At 37.1% G+C, this 24599-nt stretch overlaps 1 protein-coding gene across 1 annotated transcript; it reads right to left on the reverse strand.

Moving 5' to 3' along the window:
• Window positions 1–1076: 1076 nt before the first annotated feature.
• On the reverse strand, window positions 1077–24599 carry LOC125374818. Its single transcript, XM_048386481.1, has 6 exons — window positions 24553–24599; window positions 4332–4598; window positions 3804–3831; window positions 2950–3150; window positions 1886–2004; window positions 1077–1411 (listed from the first exon to the last, which is right to left on the reverse strand). The coding sequence occupies exons 2-6, from the start codon at window positions 4533–4535 to the stop codon at window positions 1274–1276; spliced, it is 690 nt and encodes a 229-aa protein (XP_048242438.1). The 5' UTR covers window positions 4536–4598; window positions 24553–24599; the 3' UTR covers window positions 1077–1273.

Here is a 24599-nt window from a genome sequence, read left to right on the forward strand (position 1 = left end):
CAAACTAGACAATATTTATACACTTTCTTTAGTATGAGGATCCAGATTCTAGTGAAAATAAGTCAAAGGTTATGTCAACATTCATGATTTTGTTAAACATGGCTTCATCATTGTCAGTTTCTGAGACATGGTTATCATGATCACTACTGACACAAAACTTACTACTTGCAGTTATCGTTACAAATCCTACCACATCAAGATAATCTTTGAGGATATTTTGAAACATGAATGTATCATTGTCAGTTACTGACTCTCATACAGTCACCACAGAATATAAGTTGTTTGATCAAGGTAACAACATTCAAGGCCTAAGTATTGATTGATTATTTTAACTTTGGATTCGGTTTTGGCAAATAATATGAACTTATTATTCTACAACATTGACAATTTATTTGTCATCATTATATGATGGGAGGTGTGTGTGTGTTAGGGGGGAGTCGTCTACAGATCGCAATTTCCTATGCTGTGATTCGAAACTTGGTTTGCCCCAATTATGTTTCTAGGTTTTTCAGCACAATCCGTTTGCGTCTAAACGTCTACAGCCTGCATCACGTCAGGATTCCATCCAACATCCAGCTGACATATGACTGGAATAATGTTAAAAATGGCGTTAAACCAAACTAACTAATCATGTGATGGCCAAATGATCGGGGATATATTATCTAAAATAAAATTCGTCAACGATTGGTTTACTATCAGTGAGTGAATGCAACATTATTAAATGTCTCGGTCATACAGCGACAAGATGTTTGTTGTTTCACGCCACACTCAGTAATGTGACAGTTACATAGAATAGGATACGAACGTGTCGATCTTATCTGGTAATGACACTTGCTGATTTCCCCACCTGCTGCGTCACTGTCAAGTCATTCTTGTGGTTGGCTGCCTGTAGTGGTTTGCCAGGTGCAAGGAACAGATCCCCGTGATATACATGTAAGCAGTAATGCTGCAACTAAGAAAATCAGACGCTGCATTTTGTGGTGGTCAGAAGACATCAATAGTACATGTAGTGATTGGCCTACAACCGAATGTTATACATTCAAGTAATCCCTCATGTGAAATTTCAAACTGCAATACTTATCAACGTGACACAGCTCTATGACACTATGTGTCGTCACCAGGTGCTCCAGCTCACACGGAAACGAACTCAAACTATTTGTTATTTGAATGTTTGTCAGTAAAATACAATGCGTTTGTTGCGCATCTTCATCAAGATTTCTGTGTTCTAAATATTGTTTAAATATCTGTTCAGTTATACAGTTGTCACATCCGTTTAGTCTCCTTGGCACACTCCTGTGTAATCATCAAGTTTTTCTATGCGTGAGACTTCATTGTGAAAGGTATTAGGTCCATGCAATAGGTCTTCTTCTGCTTCCATCTTACTTTGACTAGCTGGGCCGAAGTACACCAGCTGAAATGATTTGAAATATGATCATTGCTAATAAACAATGAACATTTTGTTTACTGCGATAAACATCAATACATATATTGTTGTGGAGACAACCGAGAATAAGCATGACGTCACAGTGATTCGTCCAATTTCTATCGATTACGTTCTATGTATCTGCCTTGCCCTGCTGTGACACAACATATCACGTTCTATAATGCATGCCACTGTCACATAATCTTTTTAAAATATACTAAAATCCCATAACATGAAACGATAATACAGTTGTTAAAGTATTGGGGTTCTGAGATAGTGAAGATGCATTTTCGTGGTTGTAATTCTAATAAATAAATAATTAAGACAACAGATTAACAACTGAGTCAACATTAATTATCTATTGATATGTCACATTTGCATATTTCTGAAGGCTACAAGTTCTATAGAGAGAAAGTAAGACACTAAAACAAAGAAATTTGTAATGAAGATTATCATAATTACCTCAACCGGAAACTCTGCGAGAGTTTTGAAACATTCCGCTGGCTGACCGTTTTTAATAATGGCTAAATCTTTCTCGAATGTCCACTTCAGCTTTTCTATGTACTCAAGTGTTGACAAGTCTGGAATGGACATGGTGGTTGATGAGGTAATTCATGAGACTATAGGTTAAAGACTATAGAAATAGTTCGTTCGTTTATTGATTGAACGTTTTCTTGGTTTTCTTATCACCATTTGATAGGGATTCATAAACACACGCTTATGATGTAGTAAGAATCTCAGAATGGATTTAATAACAAGGTGTGGTGAACAGTTCATATTTGAGTGAGTACGGTTTTATGCCACTTTAAGCATATATTCCAGCAATATCACGAAGGCCGACACCGGAAAATGCGCTTCCCACATTGTATCCATGAGGGGAATCGAACCCTGGTCTTCGGCGTGACGAGCTAACGCTTTATTCACCAAACTACCCCACCACCCCGTGTGGTGAACACAACAGCACTTCAGCAGTAATGAAGGATTAGGATATTTATGCCTACGTAGTATCTATCATGTGAGAAAAATGTGTTTATATATTCTTTTACTTTCATTCAATCCATTCAACTTATAAACACAATAGCCACAACCAAACTTGGCCAATGCTGATTTTATTTCTTTACACCATCATGTAATAGTTTTGTTTCACGTGAAATGATATTTCATTTATAAATTCAGCTTCCCTTTCATCCAACATTCATGGATGCGTCACCACATTTTAGAAGGGATGAAGTTTCATGTTTTGTTAGATATACATAGAATAGGTTGGGACATATTTGTTCTACTTTTAGTACCTTGCATATTGACCACTGGTATCCGACTTTCGTTTGAGATTATTTACATTTACAATAGATTGCTTCACATCTGTCAACATTCGGAGTGTATTTGCTCAAGACCATGTTGTTATATATTCTTGATTCTCCGATTACACTATTTGCAGCAACACTGACACCATGCGGATAACCTCAAGGTGATACTCTATTACGCTTGATAATCCTCTGGCGCTTCGTCTGGAATGTAGTATTTACCTTTCACAGGAAATATCTGCTTTTCCATGAGAAGGTCATCATTCCCGAACGATGATACCCACATGTCGTTGGGCAGGTTGAGACCAAGCTCCTTGGCGAAGTCACTGCAGTGGTAGAGGGATGTGACGCTGAACTCAAATCCCTGGCTTGACAGAAAGCCTGTCAGTTGAGGCCAACTGCATGCTTTCTCAACGTCAAGAACTAAAACGTATGCAATAAAAATATATTTTGAAGAAGAATGTCTTTGCATTAAGTCATGTATGGATGAATTAAATGTTCCACTTACATGCAAACAATATATCTTTCTCTGAACGTCCAAATGCATTTACAGTCACATGCAGGATGATTGGTCATGTCAATACCCGAATACATATAACATGTAAGTAAACTACATGTAGTTTATGGAAATCATATTTCCAGCAGTTTGCCAAATAAAAGGACAAATCAAGATATTGTCTCTGTGAGTCCCAACATGAGAGGATGACCAGTAGCATCCCTCAGCCTTTTTGAAAGAAGCACATATAAACATATTGAATAACTTAAATATATGTCATTTGTTAATAATTCGTACCCAAATTTCCAAGTATACTAACCACCACAGAAGAGGTATAAAGAAGGGGAACACATCGTAGTCAAAATAGGGAATTGATTCAGAAATTGTTTTTGCGTCACTGATGACTTCAATTTTGGATGACTTCCAGGTGTATATCATACAACTGTTTTAGGCTTGTACTAAGACCTTGAATGGTGTAACGTTCAGTGGCAAATGTCCCAAGGAATAAGGAATACCGAATGAAATACGAACCGTTTAAAATGTAAAATGATAACTAAAGAACATTGGAAAGTTGACTTACTAAGAATAATCCTTGGATTCCCGAGTTCCTGCTCAAACAAAAAAATAAGAAATACATGCGACTTATTTTCAGCACATACTACTATTGTTCAATTGTATGTATTTTCAATGACCTATTTTTTTATCCAGAAATTACAAACATATGTCATGGAATTCCCGTTTTGTGCGACTTTATTTAAGTAACATTTCATTATTTCATATAGACATATGTGTATGCAATATGTATGGCTATGCACATCTGAATGATCCAGTAAATTATATATTCATGATTTAATAATTAGTGCCGTGGACCTATCTGTTAACAGGGTTCTTCGATTCAAATTATACAACCCTATAATTATTCGTCCTATCAAAACCAGTTAATTTTGAGTGTCAGTTTGCAGATCTCCTAACAGAGATGTAGATATGCTGTCCTTGGTATGTATTGTTATATAAGGGATACATAATTATAAGAACTTGGTGATCGCCTATGTGCTATGCATTTTTAACGAATGTGTACATGTCTTGTTAGTAACACAATTGTACAGACCTTAAATGAAAAGAGAACATCAATGTCATTTAGATGTTTCACCGTCTCCTTAATCTGCTGTATGTCCGCAGTCTCGTCTCTTCCCTCTTTGGGGGGAAGGAAGATTTCCACTTTGTATATAAGAGCATCTCTATCATCGGAAGCGCCAAGAACGGACAGGGGGAGACACACCATGGTGATCACACCAGCGACCAACAGGAGCATTGTTAATTGCAGGAAGTCGTTATATACTGTCTCAGGATTCCGTGAGTTAAGCGGTGAGGCAAACTGGAATAATTAGAAGTGATAATTGAGAGTCCAATTGCACAAACGCACTATTATTCCAAGGGTTTCTTAATGCAAGTGATGCTATATATATGCTATATTAATAGCAAACTGGAATAATTATAAGTGATAATTGCCCTTTCACAATCTCGTCACAGGAACTCATGTTCTGATCAGAATTGTCATTTCCTAGCATCAACGGACCTGTCACGTGCTAATTTTGTAGATAATACGCATAATGAAACGTTCAAGCAATATTTCGATTACCACTTTCTTAAATGTCACAATTGTTGTCCTCATTTATTGACAATGAATAATTACTTTTTCAGGAGATTTGGGGCCAGAACAACACAGCCATAATAGCAATGAGCGCTTAATTTTTGGAGAGTCCATTGGCACAAACGCAATATTATCCCACGGGTGTCTTACTTACTTACTTACTTTGGAGATTTAACGTGCGCTTTCCGACTGATGCGTATTTCGCACACGGGCCCGGCCAGGCCATTTAATGTGTTTCCGAAAGGGGCGAAAGTGGTGTGTGCATCCCAAGAGGGGGATTTAGGGGTTGCTTATATAGAATTTGGGAATTTTGAGATTTGGAATAGATGCCGATGGGGTTGGGGAGGAGAACTAAGGGAGCTGGGTATGGTGGATGTTTGTGTGTTTATGTAATTTTGATTTGGTGGATTCTAGTGTTTTTAGATGCGTTTTATTAGTTCCGTTTTGATTAAGAATACGCCTAAGGCCTTGAAGTTTTCCAGTTTATTTTGTGGGTTTAGTATTGCTTCTAGAGTGAGAGCCTTGTTTAGATTGAGGGTGGTTTGTAATGCGGTTCGATGTTTTAGGTAGTGTGTGTAGTAGATGAGTGCGTGTTCTGGGGTTTCTAGTTGTTTGCAGTGTGGGCAGTTACCTGTAGTATGTTTTTTTAAATTTTTTAGGTGGTTATTTAGGTTGGTGTGTCCTGTTTGGAGTTTAGTGATTACTCTGTCGATTTTTTTTGATGGATGGTGAATTTTTGGTTTGGTTAGTGGTTTGCTGAGTACTTTTTTGATTTGGCTATTTGAGTTTAGATATAGGTTATGCTATTTTTTGGTGATTTTTTGCTTATTTACACTTTTAATTTCTGATTTTGTGATGGGTAAGTTTAAGCTTATTTCTGGGATTTTGAGGGATAGTTGAGCTGCCTTATCGGCGTTTTCATTACCGTATATTCCTACGTGGGCTGGTATCCACAAGAAGGTTATTTGTTTGCCTGCCTTAGTTAGGTCGTTGGAGCTTTTAAGTATTAGAGTTATTAGTTTAGGTCGGTTTTTGGTATTTTTGTTATGGAGAGCTTGCAGTCCACTTAGGGAGTCGGTAAGTATTAGGATTTTATTGTGGTTTTTGGATTCTTGACTATGGAGGGCTGAGGCCATGCCCATTAGTTCTGCCGTGAATATTGATTGGTTGTTTGGGAGTCGGAAAGATTGTGTGGTTTTAGTTGGTTGTGTGGTATGGACTCCGAAACCTGTGTGTTTGGAGGTCGGATCTGAAGATCCGTCCGTGTAAATGTGACACCAATTTGGCCAATTTTCGTGTTTGTATGTTAGTGTGGTGGTTTTAGCTATGTTTGGGTCGGTTTGTTTATTTATTTGGCTGGCTAGTGTTATGTCTATTTTGGGTATTTTAAGTTTAGGGGTGAAGATATTTGATTGTTTGCAGTTTTGTTTAAGATTTTTAATTTGGTGTTCATTTAGGTAGTTGGTTATTCTTTGGGATATTGGAGTAAGTAAGGGGTGTTTACGAGCTAGAGCTTGGTTTTTGGGGCTGATATCTTGGTTTATTAAGTTTTGGATTAGAGGGTTTGATTGGGATGCGGCCCAGAAATTTAAGCTTAGCTGTTCCCTGCGTAGACTTAGTGGCATTTCACCTGTTAAGGCCTGAAGTGAAGTGTAGGAGGTGCCATGTTGGGTGCGTGTAATTAGTTTGAGAGCCTGATATTGTATTGAGTCAAGTTTTTTTAGATAGAGAGTTGTTTAGGGTGTTGTATATGGCGCAGCCGTAGTCTAGTTTTGATCTAATTAGTGATATGTAGAGTGAGAGGAGGGTATCTTTGGAGGCTCCCCAGTTTGAGCCAGTTAGGCATCTTAGGGTGTTTAGGTCTTTACTGCATTTAGTTGTTAGTATTTGGATGTGAGCATCCCAGGTGAGATGTTCATCGAAAATAAGTCCTAAGAATTTGGTTTGTTTTTGAAATTTGATTGTTTTGTTGTTTAGCTGGAGGATTGGGGAGGCGGGTTTCATGTTTTTATGTTTGAATACTATTCCTGTTGTTTTTTCTGAGTTAAGGGAGAAGCCCCATTTGTCAGCCCATTGTTGTATTTTATTAAGAGATGTGGTGTCTTAATGCAAGTGGTGCTATATACACTACTGCCTAGAAGTTCGTTCCCCTTACACGCATGGGCAACGCGTTACGCAACCAGTGTGCATCGGGTTGGTCACTCGTGTGGAACCCGTCCGCCACGGGTGTGCACCCCGTTCGCCACTCGTGTGCAACGCGTGACACACTCATTAGAGGGGGAACAAACTTTTGACCAAAGGAGGACCCGTGTTAAACTGAACCTGGAGGTGGAAACAAGGAGAGAAAAATTTGCTATCCTGACGAAAAATGATAATACACATGTATTTGCTAATGTCTCCTTTCTTTATGTGATTTTGTGGGAATAACATGAATACTGTTGTGATTAAATAGATCTGTCTTGTTTTATACGACCATTTCTTCTTCTAAATTCGATGGTGTTAAGAGAATACATGGTCCTGGAACATGTTATTGCCATTGAAATGCTTTTATTGTGATTTGACATTAACCGTCTGTAGTACGACTTTCAGTGATAATATGTATGAAGTTTGGCGGCGCATTGTTTTTATTGGACCCTAATTACTTTATGATGACTTGGACTCTTTATCTCAGCTCCATAGCCGTGAGGCTGGAAAAGAGCAGCATGTAATTAATCAGGGTGGGTTATATCATTGAGGATACGCTTGAGGGAGAGAATACTAATTACCGTACTACAGGAGACCTGTAGACGTAAGCGCGGGGTTGTGTTTTAGCTGGCCGTTCGATAATGGCCGCCAGGAGAAGTGAGCTTTGACTGCGTCATCTAAAATAAATAATAAGATACAGCAGTGTTATTTTCACGGGTCTGTTGAATAAACTCCCAGCGCTACTGTCAATGTATATTCTACTTGATCCTTGATACATCATTTTGGCATTCACAATATATAGTATTTCAACGTACAAAGGAGCACTGATCTAAAGCAATTCCGCGGGAGAAGTTGTTGCCTGTGCATTACTGTATTTTCCCAGTGAGTACCCGGATGATATAGCAGAAATCTAGACTTGTTCGCGACCTGTGCTCGCCATTCGTAAGCGCATTTTTATTGATAGTAGGACGTATGTTCACATTGATCAACAAAAATGAAATACAGTTTTTGAAATGTAGGCATATTTGTTGGGAGCATCGGTAATGGTGATGAAGTTTTGATAAGTCACTTGCTTGGTAATTGTGCGATCTTCGTTTACATTATTTTGACTTGCAACACAAAGTAAATATTTCATCTGAACATTGCTTATTTTACCGTGTGTATATGTTTACACTCAAAATGTAAACAGATTTCACTAAGGAAATTTATTAAACGCCTAAATATTCAGTTATTTTACAAATTAACTGAAAAATATGTCCATCTTTATTAGTATGATAACGAATTCCAAATATTTGTATATGTTTAATATCATCACCAAGTACAGTTCTGTATTGTTTGGCTTCTTTTCTTAGCATAATTAATATATTGTGATGTGTTTAAGCTCTTCTGATCGTCTTTATCATTTTTAGTCAGTCGGTTAAATAAATGGACAGATTATTCAGTCAATTTGTAAAATGATTGAAATATTTAGATATTAAATAAATTGCCTGAGTGAATCATATTTTACACATTGACTGTAACATATAAACGCTTACAAAAGAAAATACTTGTGAAAACAACGTCTATCGCGCATCGAAAAACTTCCCAACCAAACGGAAAGGAACAAGAATGATTCTGTTCAAAGCTGCAGCGAATGAATAAAAACAAAATGCAAATATCATTATTACAACTTACCAAAGTTATAATGTATCCGAGAATATCAACATAAAGGAACCATATCCATTGCGTATGCAGCTTGTTACGACGTAAATTGTTATAAAAAGGTAAATTGTAATACTTGCAGCAAATTGTTATAATTTTGACGTAAATTGTAACACGCAAATTGTAATAAAAATTGACGTAAATTGTAATAATCTCAACTTGCGGTAAAATGTAATAACTTTTTACGTAAATTGTAATAACCTTATAAGTTTAGTGTCAAAGGCGTTAAATGAATAGAACCTATCCTTGTCAGGGTTGGTACAGGGTTAATCGCACAATCGTCTTTAAAGTTTGGGTGTGGGGGAGGATTGAGGTCGTTATCGTACATTGTTGTATAATTATATGTATATATAAACGCATTGGAATTTCATTTCTATGGTTGTCCAGAAGAGGATTAATTACTAGAATGAACTTAGTTTTCTTATTTATTTGAGAAATACTCTGTGTGTTTTGTACTTAATTGCAATATATCCTATTGACGATTTTCATCATAATTGTTCATATTTAACCTAATGGAATCATATTTCAATTGGTAAAGTAGGTAGTAATATACACAATGGAATAATTATAACGTAACAAACTTACACAAATATATTGATGTGTAAATGTGGAAAGTCTGACTTTTACTGACTGAAGCACATTTATTTATTTTGCAACTGTATATTTGTACATATTTTATGCGGAGAGGGGTTTACTAAGTTGCAAGAACTAGTCCCCAATACAATTCTCATTTTGGTTCTGTGAATAAAATATGTTTAAACTGAACTAAACTAGCACATGGATGACATGTCATTCTGCAGTAGTCTGTGTGCAAGCTGATTTGTACATGTTCATATACATAATATCAATTTATTATTATTCAAGTTTCAATTTTTTTAACGTTGCTCGAAAGGGTGTAAAGCAAATAATGACAATGTCCTGGGCGATGTACATGTAGGTATGTGAAACCGCAAGGACTACCTTTATCAATTATTTTACGTGCAGCTTGCGTCATGTCTGTATTGTTAGAATAATACTCTAGCAACTCTTCACATCGAAATTTATGACTGAAAGATCCATCCTCGGGTTAAAAATGATGGATTACATTAGGTACGTCTATTCGACAAATAGGTTAATTGATTTATCATCTAATAGTAGCTTAGCTAGGAGTCCATTGCAGTAACATTGAGTTACGAGTTACCGAAGAGAACTCTGTGCAACCGGACCCTGAAATTATGTCGATTTGCATTGGAGGTTTACTTAATTTGATAAGGAGCACATGACCGTTTCCTTGAAACAAACAAGACAATTCAATCGTATTTATACATTATATTTGGTGAAGAATTCAAATACATCAAATGAGTGACAGATCTCCTGTGCAATGTCAAAGGAAAAAAATCAGTCGTCAGCAAATGCAGCATAGATTTCCCATGCAAGGGAAAGGATAATACTTAATACATTACATTATATACAATGTTTTTATTTATATCAAAAGAGGGGCGTGGATATTCTTTACCTACATTGCATATACTATTAGATATTGTGTATTCTCGATCTCTGTGAACTTCTCACAGATAAAGAAATAATAATTAATAAATGCAAACCATGTTAACTTATGCAATATTTGTAGCAATGTATGATTAACATATGGATCATTAATATAACATAAAATATTTCCTTTCATAGGAAGATGTATATTTATTGAAATAAATGAATAAATCTAACTGTCTGGATTCCTTTCATATGTCATGAAGAACTAATAACAACTTACTGACAACTTTTGCTGGGATAATAACTCCTTGCCCCAACAACAAAAAAAGAATCAATCATGATCACGGCACGAAATCATAATTCAAAGCATACACAAATAATATCCTGTATCTTCGGGCATGTCTTGTTGAGTTTCAAAGAGCATCAGAATGTATAATGAATTTGTTGCATTCAATTATTGCTGAAATATATCTGTTTTGATCAAAATTGAAAGGGTGAGAAATCTATAATAAAAAGGGTTTTGTCACTAACGTAAATATTCTCTTTGACCTTATACGAAGAGTATTCTAAGATCATTAAACTCGGCAATCGTTGGTGGATTGCGCCAAGCAACCTTTATACCAAATTTGGTACCTCACGTATAATGCGGTACATAATTGTCGAAACAGATAATTACGTTTTTCATAAGTTATCACTAATTTGTGACATATATACGGACAAAAATTAACTCAGAGGATAATCTTCTCTGGGGGTTTAAGAGGATTAAAATAATTCCAGCTAACATCAAGCACTGTAATAAAATATTGAAATTATAGCATACCTTCTTAACATTCCAATGAAAAGAATAGTGACTATCTAAGAAATCAAATTATATTTATCTCCGACACTATGCCCTCATCAGTATACACATGTATGTATGTATGTATGTATGTATGTATGTATGTATGTGTGTGCGTGCGTGCGTGCGTGCGTGCGTGCGTGCGTGCGTGCGTGCGTGCGTGCGTGTGTGTGTGTGTGTGTGTGTGTGTGTGTGTGTGTGCCAGTAAATACGACCTCTATATGTCATTGGTATCATATCTATGACTGCACTTCTACATATAGTTCCAAGTGAAAGATGAGTGACACTACTTTGTGAGAGGTCCCACAAAAATGCTGATATGAGCAATTAAAGGTTATACAAAATGTAACAAATGAACAAAGTAAGATATTTTAAAAGATAAAATAGAAACACAAACCTGTAGATATACGAATTAGAATGTAGCAAATACATTAGATAAACGTATCTTCTACGTAGATAAAAGTATGTCCAACGAAGACATAAGTATATTCTTCGTAGAGAATACGTTTTTCATTTTTTATCACTAATTTGAGACGGACAATAATCCCCTGAAAGCATAACCTCCTCCTAAGAGGATTAAAGTAATTCCAACAAACAACAGGTACTGTAATGAAATTACAACATACTTAAATGTTTGTTAAAATTCTGATGAAAAGACGAGTAACTATCTAAGAAACCAAATCATACTGTTGTTGCGATACTTGGGCCTCATCGGCATAGACACACAAACACAAACATACACACACACACACACGCACGCACGCACGCACGCACGCACACGCACACACACGCACATACACACACATACATTCACACATACACACACACACAAACACATATGTATGTATGTATGTATGTATGTATGTATGTATGTATGTATGTATGTATGTATGTATGTATGTATGTATGTGCGCGTATGTAGGTGTGTATGTAATGACAGTAAATGTGAGCTCTATGTCATTGGTATCATTACTTTTCAAGGTCCCTTTACATATCAATAGTTGTATAAGGATTACTGTTCACAAATTAAATAACTGTGTGTGTCAAACATGCATGTTTTCTCACTGCATGACGAAAGTATCTGGAGCTATATTCGTACCGAAAAATTATACATATAATTTTTCGGTACGAATATAGCTCGATATATATAATTTTTCGGTACGAATATAGCTCGATATATATAATGTTTAACTGTACTCCGAACAGTTGGATTATATATATATATATACAAAGGTACAAAACTGTTTAGGGAAGTTGGGTACAGCATTTATCGTACAATCGTCATTAAATATGACTTAGTGTGGGGTGAGAGAACTTTTTGAAACTTGATATGTCGAACATTGTTGTATATATACTCTTCAAAAACAGAAACTTGACATAGATGTAAAACCACTTTTTGCCAAATATCTAAAATAATTACATTAAATGAGAACCAAATAAGTCAAACAGAAAGATGATGTGTCTATAATTCGCGAAAACACATGCAAAGCACATATACGTAGCGTTTGGGGATCAATTTTACAGCTTCATCCAAACGCAACCGCCTGTAAAAACGAGCAGCACAGGATCCTGCATTTAGGCATGTAGGCCCCCCTGCTGAATGGGTATAAAAATCCACATCAACGGCTGTTCATACAGTCCTTATAACAGCAGTAGAGGCGGTGACAGAATGCCAAGGCTGAATGCAGCTCAACGGAACAACGCCATTCGGAGATTACAAGCTGGAGCAACTCAGCAAGAAGTGGCCAGGCACTTTGGCGTATCCAGACAGACAATCTCTGCACTGTGGACCCGATACAACAACACTAACAGAGTTGACGACAGACCAAGGTCAGGAAGACCAAGGGTGACAACCCAAGCACAAGATCGATACATCCGGCTGTGACACCTCCGAGACCGCACTACCACAGCCACGTCTACAACCACACAGATCCCTGGGGTACGCAGAATATCAGATCAAACGGTACGCAACAGACTGAGGGAGGCTGGACTTTTTGCATGAAGACCTGTTCGACGTCATGTATTGACCCCAGGTCATCTGGCGGACCGTCTGCTTTGGTGCCAACAGAGGGTTAGACGGGCACGTGCAAGGTGGAGAAATGTACTGTTTACTGACGAGTCCCGTTTCCTACTCACTCGTGCTGATGGGCGCGCACGTGTCTACAGACGTCGGGGTGAACGTTACGCCCCCAACTGTGTGCAGCAGGTTGTCCCATTTGGCGGCGGGAGTGTCATGGTATAGGCCGGAATTCATCACGGTGGTAGGACGCCTCTCGTGCATGTGGCAGGTGCATTGACAGGTGTGCGTTACAGAGACTTGATCCTACAGCCTTACGTTCTTCCTCACGTCAACGTTCATGGCGGACAGTTCCAGCAGGACAACGCTCGACCGCATATTGCACGTGTTTGTCAGGACATCTTACAGCACAACAACATCCAGACATTACCTTGACCAGCCCGGTCACCAGATTTGTCCTCGATTGAGCATCTGTGGGACGAGTTGGATCGACGCGTTCGCAGAAGGAATCCACCGCCCCAAACACTTCCCGCGCTTTTTGATGCACTTCAGCATGAATGGCAGCACATCCAACAGCGTGTTATTGACAACTTGATTGATGCACGTGGTGGGCACAACCGATACTGACATTTTCTGTACCCATGTGACATTAACTGTATCGTGTACGTGTGTCTGTCTAGGTGACACGATTAATGTTTTGAACATTGTGTACATTGATCTTCAAACAGTGTTTCAATTATGGTTTCTGTGTCCTATTTTGAAACAATCGCATTATATTACATTTTGAAAGTCAGTGTCAAGTTTCTTTTTTTGAAGAGTATATATAAACTCATTTGAGTGTTTTTTCTTTAGGTTAAGTACGTGGTTATCAACACAATGTATTTATATATAAAAATATATGTTTGGGATGCTTTCCTTGCATTTAAAGTGTGTTAGCAGTAATTGAAAAGAGCGATTCAGCATGAAACCAAATTTGAAATGGGGTTAAACAGTTGTTACATAGTGTATGAAATACCCTCTGAAGACATATATTGCAGTCTCAAATTTAGAAGTTTTAACTCAATTTCAGAAAAAAAAAAGTGATAAGGGTAGGCAATTAGAACTAGTTATATAATTTGACTTTTTGGTAAGTCACCAGTCATTTCATTGGAATTTTAAGAGAGTATGGTATTACAGTGCTTGATGTTAGCCCAAATTACTTTAATCCTCTTAATCTTCAGAGGAGGTTATGTTTTCAGGGGATTATTTTACGTATATAATTCGTATCAAGGTTTCTTGGCGCAATCCACCAACGATTGTCGAGTTTAATGATCTTCAAGTACGTTTCAAGGTCAAAGAGAAAATTTACTTTAGTGACAAACATATTTTCATTATAAATTTTCAATTCCTTTCTATTTGGATACAAGCAGATATATTTCAGCAATTGATTGCAAGAAATTTATAATAATTCGTCTACTCTTTGAAACTGTACAAGAGTTATCCGAAGATACCGGATGTTATTTGTGTATGCACGGGATCTGTCAACTCATTTGTTGTATTTGAATTCTTCGTCAAAATAAAATGAATTGTATAAATATGATTAAATTCCCTCGTTTGTTTCAAGAAAAGGATCATGTACTCCTTATCAACTCGTATAGCGTTTCCACTGCAAATCGACACACTGGTTGACCAGCCTGTGTTTGTACCCTTCGTCATCACTCGTTCAGTCGTGTCGAACTGGTGAACGTACTGTTGAAGCAAGTCATGCAAAAAACATCTTGAATAGCCTTATAAGAGTATGGAACAATATGTCACAATTAAGTTATTTGTCGAATATACGGTTGTGTAACCCATCATTTTGAACCTGGGGATGGATCTTTCAGTCATTTAAATTTATCGATGTTGACACCACCCTTTAATGACGATTGTACGATAAAGCCTATACCAACCATCCCTAACTTAACAGTTTTGTACGTTTGTCATCATACACAGAATTTTTCGAATTGTACATGTGAAACGCAAGCTCAACTGACAAAGATCATTTCTACTCAATTGGCGTCTTGGACACTACGGTAGTAAGGTTATTACAATTTACGTAAGAATTTATTACATTTTACCGCAAGTAGAGATTATTACAATTTACGTCAATTTTTATTACAATTTGCGTATTACAATTTACGTCAAATATCATTACAATTTACGTTGTTATTACAATTTACGTCAAAATTATTACAATTTGCTGCAAGTATTACAATTTACCTTTTTATTACAATTTACGTCGTAACACAGCTGTACAAAAATACTTATTCGATGTCAAATGTCTTTGTGAGAATCAAATACTTTAATAATAATTATTTGGAAACAATATTTGGAATATATATGAAATATATTAAATTATTTAAATATATCGTTTTTAAACGTTATTTAAATGTATCGGATATTATAACCCGTGTTCGTTTCTTAACTGATCACTTAGATGGTTTCAGTTGTTTCACATAGGTGCCAAGTCAGCTGAGAAAGCCCACGTGACAACTATATTTATAATGTCCACGGTTCTTAAAAACATCCATTGAGTTTGATAACAATGAAACAACCAGTCAGTGTATTATCGGTTACCCTTTGAACAAAGTATGTTGTTTTTACATCTGTACTTCACGCCAGGATATGAGTGTGTTCCCTAGGTTTAGTAAACCTACCTTCACATGTAAACACTTACTTTTGACATATCCACTGTGCAAGATAACAGTAATTAATCAATCAACGTATTTCCTGTTGATCCTTTGATGTCTGGGAATGATCCGTTGATTTACAAAAAAAGTAAAGCAACTGATCATACATCTCTTGCTGGGCTGCCACGTGCATATTACATAACTCACATTCCATCTCACTTCAAACCTGGATTTAGATTGAATAATTACCCCAGGTACAAGAAAGACCAAATTGGAACCTTCATCGGGTAATCTGAGTGGTGCTACAACTAAGTATACATGTTATAAATTCATTAACTGAGCAGCAAGTGAATTACGACAAATACACAAGTGTAGGGTTATACCAGAAAATGTGGATGACAACAAGGGAGTAGTAATTGTATCATCCACGCAATCCGAAATCCGCAAATGCTTTCACTCAGGGATACTTTTTTTATTATTAAACTGTAACCATCAGGGGTATTTCCAAATAACGACATCCGATGAGCTTTCGCCTTTATTTGTCTGTTTGTTTAGGCTGAAGAAATTAATTACCATGCGCCCTTTGTCGAAATCTTCATAGATCACGGGTAACCAATCAGTTTTCAAAAATGCGTAAGTTTATTTAGCTGTCCTTGCAGACTGGTAGCTCAGTCTCTTGTCACGCTCGGTTGCGTTAACGAGCAAATTGACTCGCGGCAGCTAGTAAGCCCAAGCGGAAATCCAGAGGTCGTATTACCTGAAGAATCAACCTTCATTTGAGAAATATCTACTGCTTTCAAAATCAATATTTCTCCCAATACTAAAAGTCAGAACTTCTAACCAAGGATTACCAGTTGAAACTGGTCGATGGCTGAACATTCCCAGGGAAGATAGCCAGTGTCCACTCTGTGATTCTATAGCTGTGGGAGATGAATTGCATTATTTATGCCGATGTGAAGCTTTTCACCAACGGCGATATGAACTCTTAAATAAGCAATATCTTAAGTTTCCAAACATTTAAGAAAATTATGACCACTAACAGTGTAAGAGATCTATTCTAACAATGTGTACAATACAATTGGTAAATTGTATTAGTATCCACGTATCCTATTTTTATTATTTTTGTTAAATTGTACATAATAAAAATTGTAGATAATTGTATGTCATGTTTTTCTAAGAATAAATGAGTTTGAGTTTGAGTCCGACACCCGGGAAGAAGCCAGAGATTTGTGCCCCTTTTTGAATAGTTTACAATCATGTGTTTTAGGGTTAGCTGTGTTGGCTTAAACGTATTTTTATTTCAAAAGAAATTTGGATCGGTAAACAAGCAAAACTTGCTTATGTAAATACTTCTCCAGGTAACAACTTAACAACAGCTGGATATATATAAGAGAGTGCTGAACATAAACATACAAAATGCACAAATGAAATACACAAAGCCAATACACTGAAGCAAGTGGTGTCTGTGAAATAAGGTAATGCAGTTTTCCTTTACTACATGCATAAACTTAAGCTACTCAAACCTTTTGGTTTTGACAATGATGTCGTGAACTGATTTAAGAAGAGTCATGTTTGTAGAACTGCTTAACTACTGCAATGTAATATCATTTTTAGACCATACCCATGTGTGTAGAAATACACAGTGTTTCTGATATTATCGTATTTTTGGACAGGTATAGAAAAAGTGAATTGCATCTTCAAGGTGATATCCACAAGTGCAGTCTGGTATGTCTGATACATGTCGTCTAAACTTATCAACGTTTAAGTCACTGCAGCCGAGCCTAAGGCGACAGAGGACAATTTGGCATGATCTATGAACATATTTGAAGTCAAAATTATTAATAATTGCATCAGAACGATTAATTAAGGATTTGATTTCTTTTAATGAGCGAGCATTAGTTACTTCATCGGATAGAGGGTTCCGCAGGTTGATCATATCCAGAAGAAATGAGTAAAGGGGCACTGATCTAACGCAATTCCCCGGACTGGTTGTTGCCTTTGTTATTGTTTTTTCCCCCGTGAGTACCCGGATGATACGCAACGCAACTGAGCGTGACCAGAGACTGGGCTACCGTCTGCAAGGACAGCTAAATAAACTTGGAGGCTGGAGGCAAGATTTATTTTACGCATTTTTGCATAAACACTGATTGGTTAACTGTGATCTATAAAGATTTCGACAAAGGGCGCATGTTAATTAAATAAATGTCTTCAGCCTAAACAAACAGACAAAAAGAACGGCGGAGCTCATCGGATGTCGTCATTTAGAAATACCCCAGATGGTTATAAATTAATACTAAAAAAAGTATCCATGCAGTGAAAGCATTTTGGGATTTCGGATTGCGTCGATAATACGATTACTACTCCCTTGTTGTCATCCACGTTTTCTCGTATAACCCTACACTTGTGTATTTGTCGTCATTCACTTGATGATCAGTTAATGAATGTATTACAGGTACAGTTAGTGGTAGCACCACTTAGATTACCTGACAAAGGTTCCCATTTGGCATTTATTGTGTCTGGGGGTAATTATTCAATCTAAATCCAGGTTTGAAGTGAGGTGAAATGTGTGTTATGTAATATGCACGTGGCAGCCCAGCAAGAGGTGAACGATCAGTTGAATTACATTTTTTTTGTAAATCAACGGATCGTTCCTAGTCATCAAAGGATTAAGAGAAAATACGTTGATTGATTAATCACTGTTATCTTGCACAGTGGATATGTCAAAAGTGAGTGTTTACATGTGTAGGTTTACTAAAACAAAGGGAATACACTTATATCATGGCGTGAAGTGCCGATGTAAAAACAAATTACTTTGTTCAAAGGGTTAACTGATAATACGTTGATTGATTGCTCAATGTTATCTATCACTCAATGGATTTTTTAGGAACCGTGGACGTTATGAAAATAGTTGTCACGTGGGTTTTCTCAGCCGACCCTTGAGACTTGACACCTGTGTGAAACACCTGAAACAATCCAAGTGATCAGTTGAGGAACGAACACTGGTTATAATATCCCGAAACGATATATATCTTTTAAAATATTTGATTGTTACAGAGACACGTGACATCGGATAAGTTTCTTTGTACAGCTGCAGACGAGTGGGATATTGTTCCTTTGTGTGGATATTCACGGATACATTCCTCGAACAAGGAAGCTGGCTAAAATTTATACACATAAATATGGTAGGTTGTAATTATGGTATTTGCATTTTGTTTTTCTTCATTTGCTGTAGCATTGAACCGATTCGTCCTTGTTTCTCTACGTCTTGGTTGGGAAATTCTTCAATGCGCAAAAGACATTGTTTTCACAGGTCTTTTCCTTTGTAAGCGTATATATATAACCGTCAATTTGTAAAATGTGATTCTCTCAGGCAATTTATAAAATGTGTAAATATTTCTGTCATTTTGACTAAATTTTTTTTAGATTGATTAAGACGATCAAAAGGGCCTACAAACATCACAACAGATTATTATGTAGGATTAGAAGCCAAACAACATAGAAATGTACTTTACAACGTTACATTTTCAATCTCTTGGTGATGACATTAAACATCAAAATGTTTGGAATTCGTTATCATAATAATACAGATGGAAATGTTTTTCAGTCCCTTTGTAAAATAACTGAATATTTAGGCGTTTAATAAATTTGAAAATGTTACACATTTTGACAGTAAAAAAATATACACACTATAAAAAAAGCAATGCTCAGGTGAAATATTTACTTTGTGTTGCAAGTCAAAATAGTGTAAACGAAAATCGCAAAATTACCAAGCAAGTACCCACAAAGGTACCTACATGTCCTTATTATCTCGAAAACTGTGATCAATGTGACCATACACCCTTATTACCACCCATAAAAGTGACTAATGCGCTTACAAATGGTGCAGCAGAGGTCGCGAACTAGACTAGATTTCTGCTATACATCCGGGTACTCACTGGGAAAAAACAATAACAAAGGCAACAACCAGTCCCGGGGAATTGCGTTAGATCAGTGCCCCTTAAGCATAGGTCTGTGTTTGATTGTTTGTATGTTGAATCTATTTCTAAGGTTATATTTGCTGTTATCAGAGAATTGAATATACACTTTTCAAATATTTTGGCTAAGCAACTTGTGAGTGCTACAGGTCTATAATTTGAGCATTCATGTTCATCGCTGACACTGACACCGCACCAGCCCGGCAGTGGACTTGACACAGTTATTTGCGCACCGATTATATAACTCCTACAGTCAGGGTGGGGTGGTTGTTCAAAGCGAAACGGACGACCCCGTCTGTACTTGTACAAGGATACCGCCGCTAGACTTCTAGCCACACACGCTCGCCAGCCGACGCCGTGCCTTCCCACGCTTGACACTCTCGGACCGTTATGAGTTATGATGTATTTTATGATATTACTGGAGAATGTTCAAATTATTTACTGTCATTTAATTCAACGTTCTAACTGTCAACTGTCTCAACAGGACCATAGGTTTGGTTATATATCTCCTCCCTCCCTGTCTCTATGTCTTAAGTTGTTAATCGGTAACTGCGGTCCAAATGTATCAACTTATTCATCTATTGTTGCAAACTTGACTGATTTAAAAATATCTAATTGATCATGAACTACTCAGTCAGTCAAGCACCTGTATCAGAAATGTAAAACCAGCCATGTTTCATGTAGTCCCCAAATCTGGTAATTATTTCTTCGCAATATCACTGAAAAATGCCGATGTAACGTGACATAAAAATATAAATTTACTCACAGACAATGTATTTTTCGTGAGAGTGAAGCACAATTTTATTAAAGTTTTATTAACAATTTCATAAACTATAATAATATTAATATTAAAATTCATCATCACTTGCCAAGTTTATGAAAATGTCACCAGTTGGGAGATGTCACAGATAAACAAGGATTCGAACTAAGTTTGATCGTCTTTGACACTGAGGTTTATCCCCACTTTGCCAGCAAACTGCAGCAGATTAACAGTGAGTGAGCATCGTTACTATGTTTATACAAGAAAAGATGTCATGCCAAACACGCTCACAGTGGTTGGTGAGTAAACTCACGACCTGTCATGACCTGGTTGAGTGACTTCCTCCAATCAACGTGAAAGGATTACCCACAGAGAAAGAAAGGATTAAAGTCACCCACAAATCTTATCCTAACCCCTCTCATCTAAAACTTAATAAACCAAAATATCAGCCCCCAAAACCAAGCTGTAGCTCGTAAACACCCCTTTCTTACTCCAATATCCCAAAGAATAACAAACTACCTAAATGAACACCAAATTAAAAATCTTAAACAAAACTGCAAACAATCAAATATCTTCACCCCTAAACTTAAAATACCCAAAATAGACACAACACTAGCTAGCCAAATAAATAAACAAACCGACCCAAACATAGCTAAAACCACCACACTAGCATACATACACGAAAATTGGCCAAATTGGTGTCACATTTACACGGACTGATCTTCAGATCCGACCTCCAAACACACAGGTTTCGGAGTCCATACCACACAACCAACTAAAACCACACAATCCTTTCGACTCCCAAACAACCAATCAATATTCACGGCAGAACTAATGAGCATGGCCTCAGCCCTCCATAATCAAAAATCCAAAAACCACAAAAAATCCTAATACTTACCGACTCTCTAAGTGGACTGCAAGCCCTCCATAACAAAAATGCCCAAAACCGACCTAAATTAATAAATCAAATACTTAAAAGCTCCAACGACCTAACTAAGGCAGGCAAACAAATAACCTTCTTGTGGATACCAGCCCACGTAGGAATATACGGTAATGAAAACGCCGATAAGGCAGCTCAACTATCCCTCAAAATCTCAGAAATAAGCTTAAACTTACCCATCACAAAATCAGAAATTAAAAGTGTAAACAAGCAAAAAATCACCAAAAAATGACATAATCTATATCTAAACTCAAATAGCCAAATCAAAAAAGTACTCAGCAAACCACTAACCAGATAAAAAATTCTCCATCCATCAAAAAAAATCGACAGAGTAATCACTAAACTCCAAACAGGACACACCAACCTAAATAACCACCTAAAAAAATTAAAAAAACACACTACAGGCAACTGCCCACACTGCAAACAACCAGAAACCCCAGAACACGCACTCATCCACTGCACCACACTACCTAAAACATCGAACCGCATTACAAACCACCCTCAATCTAAACAAGGCTCTCACTCTAGAAGCAATACTAAACCCACAAAATAAACTAGAAAACTTCAAGGCCTTAGGCGTATTCTTAATCAAAACGGAACTAATAAAACGCATCTAAAAACACTATAATCTACCAAATCAAAATCACATAAACAAACAAACATCCACCATACCCAGCTCCCTTAGTTCTCCTCCCCAACCCCATCGGCATCTATTCCAAATCTCAAAATTCCCAAATTCTATATAAGCAACCCCTAAATCCCCCTCTTGGGTTGCACACACCACTTTCGCCCCTTTCGGAAACACATTAAATGGCCTGGCCGGGCCCGTGTGCGAAATACGCATCAGTCGGAAAGCGCACGTTAAATCTCCAAAGTAAGTAAGCAAGTAAGTAAGTTATCCTAACGTAGTACTCCAACTTCTAAATGCCTCTCAAAGAAGGATTAAAATCCTAAAGATATCCTATCTACGTGGTATAGGTACTCACAACCTCTAATCATAAACAGTTACGTTTGGTATCCCCAGCAATACTCACTATGGTCATTGGGCAAATGTAAAAATCTAGATTCTACACGGTCACACCCGGTGATTGTGAAGATCTCAAATTCTGTCAACAGTCAGACAGCATGGCTGTTCATATTCATTTCCAACATCCTCTTATAATTAGTATAAAAGTGTCCCACACAAAACTTTCTTTTATTTATTCTTTCAAAATACAAAACAGAAAGTGGGGTGTGGGGAAATGGGACATATTCCTACGTGAAATAATGAGACATTAGTAGTGGTGACGGCTATATCATAATTGTACTGTTAAATAAATTTGGCGAACGAAAAACGTTATATTTGCAATCAAGTGGAATGACTCATGTGGGCAAAATGAATATGTTCGCAATCCACAAACAATCATTTTATTAATGGCGAACATTTACCAACCCGCGAAAATCGTGTCAACACGGGGGTTCCCCTAGCAATAAACTCGCATCTAAATTCAATACTGTTATACTGTCGGCTAGCCACAATGGCTAGACTGGACCCTAGTGGAATGGTTCATGCCATAAAAGTCTAGCAACCGAACACTAATTAAGACGGGCCGACCTTGTATTTATGGTCTGGTGAACACAGCTCAATGGCCGCTCATTAACTCAAATTTCACATGTTACTGTTTGGTTTTATCTCACTATTCATTTGATAAATTTGTCAGCTTCAACTGGAACCCGGTCCCGTGTTACACGCGTGGCACACGCGTGTGTAACGAGTGACCCACGCGTGTGCAACGGGTTGCACACGCGCTGCACACCCGTTGCACACCCGTGTCCAACGGGTGCTCAACCCGTGTGCAACCCGTTGAGCACCCGTGTCACATGCGTGTTACACGCGTTCTCAACGCGTGTTAGGGGAATGAACTTCTAGGCAATAGTGCATATGCTATATAAATAAAATCCATTGAAAGTAAAAACGACATCATATTATTCTAAAATAATCAATATCAAAAGAAATTCACCCTCTGAATGAGCATCAAACTGCTGAGATCGTGACAGACATATCGAGCATCATAACAAAATGTTATTGATTGTAATTTCCTAGGCTAAGAGTGAAGGTGTAAATTTGGTGCATGATAGTATATCCGTTTATTTAACATGATGCCTCACAATGTGTCTTGATATAAACAACATATTTCAGCTTTGTGAACGAAAAAAGCAAGGTTAAAAACAGATTGAAATGGTCGAAATCTTCTGATATTCTAGCATTGTAAGCAGAGAAGGTTTTCATTACGAAACGTTATTCATTCCCATTATCCATTTTTACAATAATTTTTTGTGTGAAATCTCTCTTTTGCTTCTATATGGTCAAAAACCTTTGGGTTTTAATGAATGTAAACATAGGGAATAGGTACGCCTTGGTGAGTTCATGTGGCAGTTAAATGCAAATACCTGCATATCAAATAATACCATTTGGGTAATTTCTAATTCATATGTTTTAAGCATTATGGAACATAACGTATCGGCTGTATCTACTTCTAATGTCTGAGCCATATATTCCTAAAAATGTAAAATATACACGTAAAATGTTAGGTCTTTGCGACAATGCTGCTTGTTCTAGTCCGGACGTATGAGGTTTTAATTGTTCTTTCCCACTGAAACCATCCTGCAGATTTTATATGCATATATGCATATCCCACACGGTACACTGAATTAGCAGCCAGTCTTATTTTTCCCCTTCATGCAGAGCGCCAGGCAGGGTAAAAATAAGTACCATATTTTAAAGTCATGTGGCATGACGCGGCCATAAGACAGAACCACCTTATGCTCCCAAGGCAGACACTCTATCCATTACATGACAGATACGATTAGACTAACATTCATTCCCAGAAATAATGTTATCATATCTGAAAATATATATCCAGAGAAAAGGATGGTTGCCATAACAGTGCTTAGTTTCAGGGACCAACCAAATCTGCAAATCTGATGAAATTTCTTGAATCTTGTCATTTATTCTCTAGGGTTTGGGAGACTAATATAGTAATCCTCGTATCCTCGAATGTTAAATACATATGATATACAATCTCTATTCATGTATAGATGGCCTATTGCCTCTATGCACCGAAAAAAGATGAAATAATTGATTTCTAAATAGCAATGTCAATTACCTTTTTCAGTCTGTGGCAGTGTTGGATGATTTCTGTTGGCAGGTATA

Source organism: Haliotis rufescens, unplaced genomic scaffold (assembly GCF_023055435.1).
Source record: "Haliotis rufescens isolate VD_foot unplaced genomic scaffold, xgHalRufe1.0.p SCAF_10, whole genome shotgun sequence".
Lineage (NCBI taxonomy): Eukaryota > Metazoa > Mollusca > Gastropoda > Lepetellida > Haliotidae > Haliotis > Haliotis rufescens.

What these genes read in the sequence shown, in the direction of transcription:
- LOC125374818 (XM_048386481.1), bottom strand. Translation starts at nt 4,535, where the DNA reads ATGCTCCTGTTGGTCGCTGGTGTGATCACCATGGTGTGTCTCCCCCTG. An exon ending in GAATCCAAGGATTATTCTTA is followed by an intron (nt 3,151 to 3,803) that starts GTAAGTCAACTT and finishes CATACGTTTTAG; the next exon opens with TTCTTGACGTTGAGAAAGCA. An exon ending in TCGCAGAGTTTCCGGTTGAG is followed by an intron (nt 1,412 to 1,885) that starts GTAATTATGATA and finishes AAATCATTTCAG; the next exon opens with CTGGTGTACTTCGGCCCAGC.